The sequence below is a fragment of the Hibiscus syriacus genome, unplaced genomic scaffold (assembly GCF_006381635.1).
Source record: "Hibiscus syriacus cultivar Baekdansim isolate YM2019G1 unplaced genomic scaffold, ASM638163v2 tig00116958_pilon, whole genome shotgun sequence".
NCBI classification, from domain to species: Eukaryota; Viridiplantae; Streptophyta; class Magnoliopsida; order Malvales; family Malvaceae; genus Hibiscus; species Hibiscus syriacus.
The window spans coordinates 988,077-993,270 of NW_024063484.1; the positions used below are offsets into that span (position 1 = coordinate 988,077).

At 27.6% G+C, this 5,194-nt stretch overlaps 1 protein-coding gene across 1 annotated transcript; it reads left to right on the plus strand.

Moving 5' to 3' along the window:
• Positions 1 to 784: 784 nt before the first annotated feature.
• On the plus strand, positions 785 to 2,297 carry LOC120189466 (CASP-like protein 1E1). Its single transcript, XM_039192745.1, has 2 exons — positions 785 to 1,079; positions 1,901 to 2,297. Exons 1-2 carry the CDS (start codon positions 817 to 819, stop codon positions 2,250 to 2,252), a joined length of 615 nt encoding a protein of 204 aa, XP_039048676.1. The 5' UTR covers positions 785 to 816; the 3' UTR covers positions 2,253 to 2,297.
• Positions 2,298 to 5,194: the final 2,897 nt, after the last annotated feature.

Here is a 5,194-nt window from a genome sequence, read left to right on the forward strand (position 1 = left end):
TTGTCAATTTTTTCTTTTTTTCATTCATCATTATCTTCGTGGTACTTCTTCTTGTCAAACAAATATATTACACCATTAATTTTTTTATGAAATTGATTATGATATAAATTTAGACTTTTAATTTTTAAAAAAAGAAATTTAATACTAAATTTATTATTCTAGTTTAATTTTAAAAGAAGTTAAGGATCTTATCTTAGGTTTTTAGACTTCAAGATATTTTTTTAATAGAACGGACAATGGATTCACGTACAGGAGCCAAAATGAATGAATTGAAAATTATAAGTTAAATTGATCGTATTTGATGGCGGCTGAAAGTTATCAACGAGGTGGTGGACGACGACAGGTGGCATAAGACTTTGATCGTATTTATATGTTAAATTGATATTTTATTTACAGTTTAAGGATCAAATTAATATTTAATCTAAAGTTCAGATAACAAATTAAAAATTAATTAATTTATTAACATGTAAAGTCATCACACTAACAACATTTAACATCTTAATGTTCTAAAGGTTACTTTTTTAAATTCAATGAGAAAAAAATGAACACTTGGGAAACAAAAGTGATGATTTCATTAGTTTACCCTAAAAACAAATTGAAGAGAGTAAATATAGTGAAAAACAAGGTGTGAAAATGGAATGAGAAGAACTAGTTTCTTCCACACTTGTCCATCAAAGCAGACCAACAGCTCGCAATAAATGCCATAATTCTGCACAGCTTCCTTTCACCTCTTGGACTCTACCACTATGTTTTCCCACCCACTTTTCTCTATTTAATGCCCCCCATTTTCCTCCGCACCACAAACACTTTGTGAAGATGGAGAGCCAGAGCAAAAACAAGGTCGGCAACGGCTTCGATGGAACTACAGGGACACATAACAAACAGGTGGTGGGCATGCCCAGAACATTGAGTAACTGTGATTTGATACTGAGGGCCGTGGCTTTGTTGCTGACGGTTGCGTCGGCAATTGTTCTCGGTGTTGATAAACAGACTAAGGTCGTTCCGATTCAGATTATTCCAACTTTGCCTGCCATCAATGTTGCTGCCCAAGCTAAGTGGCATTATTTGTCGGCCTTTGTGTAAGCATTTTATTCTTCTTCTCTCAATTAACCCTTCATCATAAACTAATCAAAAATAGAAAATAATAAGAGTCTAAAATATAACCGGTTAATATAAAATAAAAAAATCAGTTATAACTGAAAAAGTTAAAAGAAAAAGAATATAATAAATTATAATTGAAATTTTTATTAAATATCTAACTTTTAAGAGTAAATTTGATAATAATTTAAGTTAAAATTGAAAATATTATATTTTTCAATAATAAATCTTATAAATGACATAATTATTTTAATTGCAACATAAACAATTATCGCTAATATATTTATATATAATATTTTTAGTAGCAATTGAAATTATTATCAATTTACTTGTTTAGAGTAGTGTGTAGACAAGATAATATTTTAAATTAAAATCTATCATAATGTAATATATACTATGGTAATCGAATGTATTATCAATTGTCTAACTTTTTAGATTAGATAAGATAATACTTTAGGTTAAAATTCGTTCTAAATTATCTTAAGGTTTCTCTGTCATACAACATAATTATTAGAAAAAGAAACATAAAGGAAAAACCTGAAATATAATATATGTTTTGAATGTTTATTATTGATACTATACATATATTCAATAGATATAATTGATCGAATTTAGATCCTCTAGAAAGTATAATATTTTCTTTACAAATTATAAATAATGTACACATATTTAGTAAATGTAACCGTTCTAATTTAAATTCTCTAAAATGTATAATATTTTTTACCAATGATATCACTCAATAATTTGACTTTTTTATTATTTCTAAATGTAAATCTAATATATGTTATTTGTGTTGCTTTAGGTACTCGATGGTGTCAAACATAATAGCAAGCTCATATGCTGCAATCTCAACAACACTGATGATGTTGGGAAGTAGAAACGGTAAGGCCACAGTATGGTTGGCTCAAATCATCGCAGTATTCGACATATTAATGGTCGGAATGCTGTTTTCGGCCAACGGCGCCGCCTTGGCTATCGGTCTGATGGGCTACAAGGGCAACTCTCACGTCCGATGGAACAAAGTGTGTAATGTGTTCGACAAATTCTGTGACCAAGTCGCTGTCTCCATTGTTCTTTCTTTGTTGGCTTCCTTGGCTTTTACTGCGTTGATAGCTCTTACTGTTCTCACTTTCCACAAGAGATTTGCATGTTAATTATTAACTTCATTTTAATTGTTGCTTTTACCATGTAACCAAAAATATTAATAAATATGTTAAATATTGGTTGTCAATTTATTTATTGTCTTATTGCTTTGCTCTGTTTTTTCTTCTGTTATTTATTTGTCTTGTTGCTTTGGTTTGAATAAAATAAATTAATTTTATTATTTAAAAAATATAAACTTAAAATTTATACAACTTCCTCTTTCACGTTAAATATTTTAATTAGTTTTAAAATAAAATATTTAACGAATCCATCGAATAATTTTAGAGGTCTAAGAGAGTATTATTCTTTCTAAAAGTTTCGGATTAAAGAATATATCTTTGTAGAGTGTATGCTATCAATAATTAAAAAATTATGAATAACTACTACTTTATTGTAATCACTTCATACTATTAGAAAAAAAAAGCTTTAACATGTTGAGTTTGGCTAATGTTCAATTTTATTTTAGTTTGAATATTTTAAAATAGTATATGTTCAATTTCTTTTTAATATATTGTAACTTACACATATCTTATAAATATAAATATTTAAAGTGTTAATTTCATTATATGTTCTCAAACTATTATTCTCTTTTTAAATTTATCTTTAAACTTTTAATTATTTCAATTTCATTATTTTACTATGACTATAATTCTAAATTAGTCTTCAAACTTTTGAACATTTTATTTTCATCCCCAACTATATCATTTGTTCTAAATTGGTCCCCAACTTTTTTAACATTTTAATTTTATCCCAAACTATATGTATATACTAATCAGATTCCCTGTTAATAAAATCATTAGGCCAAATTATACTATTATATGTTTTAAAAAAACTAAATTTTAGGTTAAAATATGGTGATAATTAAGTACATATTTGGATGAAGTTACGGATGAAATTGAAAGATTTAGAAGTTTAGGGACTAATTTAGAATGAAAGTTGTAGCTTGAGGATGAAATTGGAATGTTCAGAAATTAAAGAACTAATTTAAAATTAGTGTAATAATTTGGGATGAAATTATGATATTCAAAAGTTTAGGGATAAATTTATAATGAGAATCATATATTAGAGACATGTGATACAATTAACTCAAATTTCAATTTGAATCTTTTAAAAAGAATAATATTCTCATTTATTATTAAAATTATTCAATAAATTATTATTTTTCCATTTTCCTTAAATAATCTAAAATAATTACAAGATAATATATGTTTAGAGAATAACATTCCATTTTTCTACTTATTTTTTACCAATTGCAAGGATCTTATGATATTTATATATCACTCGCAAGTGGTGATAAAAATTAACAACTGCTTTATTGCGATACCAAACCTAAGTGTCACCAAATATCCTTCTAAACCAATCAAATGAACCAATTATAATTTCATCAAAATTGTTCACTTGATTTTAAATGTTTTGCTTTAGATTGATTATTAGTTTTGGTTTAAGTTATTGTAACATCCTCAAATATCGGGTTAGTGACTAAATTATAAAATTTTAGAATTTGGTGATAAAAGTAGAATAGTTGAATAGGTCAATGATTTATATGGAGATATTTTCTGAAAGTTGTTAGCAATTATTAAAAGAATTAAAAGGCATAATGGTCATTTGACATGAAAGATTTTATTTCCCTTATAAGATAAGGGAATCCCACGTGGAATCCATTGTAATTCCATACAATTCTCTCATCTTCTTATCTTCTCCACCGTGGAGCATACAAGCAAAGGTGAGTTTCTTAATTAGTTGATTATTTGTTGAATTAAAAGTTGGGTTTTGATCATTAGATGATAACTAAGCTTAAGAAAAGCTTAAGTTATCTTAAAATCAAAAGATAAAGGAGTTATGACATATTAAAGAAAATGGGGTTTTAAGTGAAATTTTGAATAAGAAGGCTTAAATGAATTTGGAGGATGAATTTGACTTGTCATCTATGATAATAAGAAGTTAGAAGTGTTAGAATTAAGTTTGGATAACATAGAAAATTTGGTATGATTCTTAGCCTTAAGAATTTGGATGAAATATGGAAGATTATAAGGTGTTGGAATGATAGGAATTGGTTAAAGTTGTTATAGATGAATTTAGTAGCATAATAAGGATTTTATACATGAAAATTTGGGTGAAGTGTTGATGATTTTCGGATGAAATAGCCTATTCTGGGCAGGTGCATCGATGCACTATGAGTTTGTACCGACGTACTAAGACAATTTTGAAGGTACATCGATGCATTAAGGGGTGCATCAATGTATGGGAATTTCGAAGCTATTTTGGTACCGATGCACCCCATAGTGCATCGGTACACTCCTAAAGGAAAATTGAATTTTCGGTTTATTAAATTAGCCTAAGTTATTAATACCAAGTTATAAGGTTTAGGCTTCTGAAAATCGTCTCGAAATTTATGTTATGTAGATATCAAGCCTAAACGAGTTACGGAACAATCGAAGAGTTAGGATTGAATCAAAGCAAGCAAGGCTAAGGTGAGTGCACATTATTTAGTATATGATGTTCAATGGAAAATAAGACTTGTAATAAGTCTATTTCCAATAGTAAAATGCATGAATTCATATAAGTATGTGTTTGCTATGATTTATATGTGTGCATGAATATATGTGTTATTGATATTAATATGGTAAGTAAAAGGGATTAATGGTGATGATAAGAATAATAATAAGGATAAAGAAATGATATGTATATGTGAATATATGTATATGAGAAGACATAAGAGTAAGATATAAGCAATGTAACAAGAAGTGTGAAATGACATGAAAAGTTGATATAAGCTATGCAAAAGTGATTTACGTGACTATATGTATTGATGTGTTTTTGTATGTACTGTAAGATTATATGTTTATGTGATAGCATGAGAATAGGAGATAAGTCATGTGGTATTAACATAAGAAATTGTATGAATGTAAGAGATCATATGAACAAGAGATAAGAGAGATGAAGGATAATACTA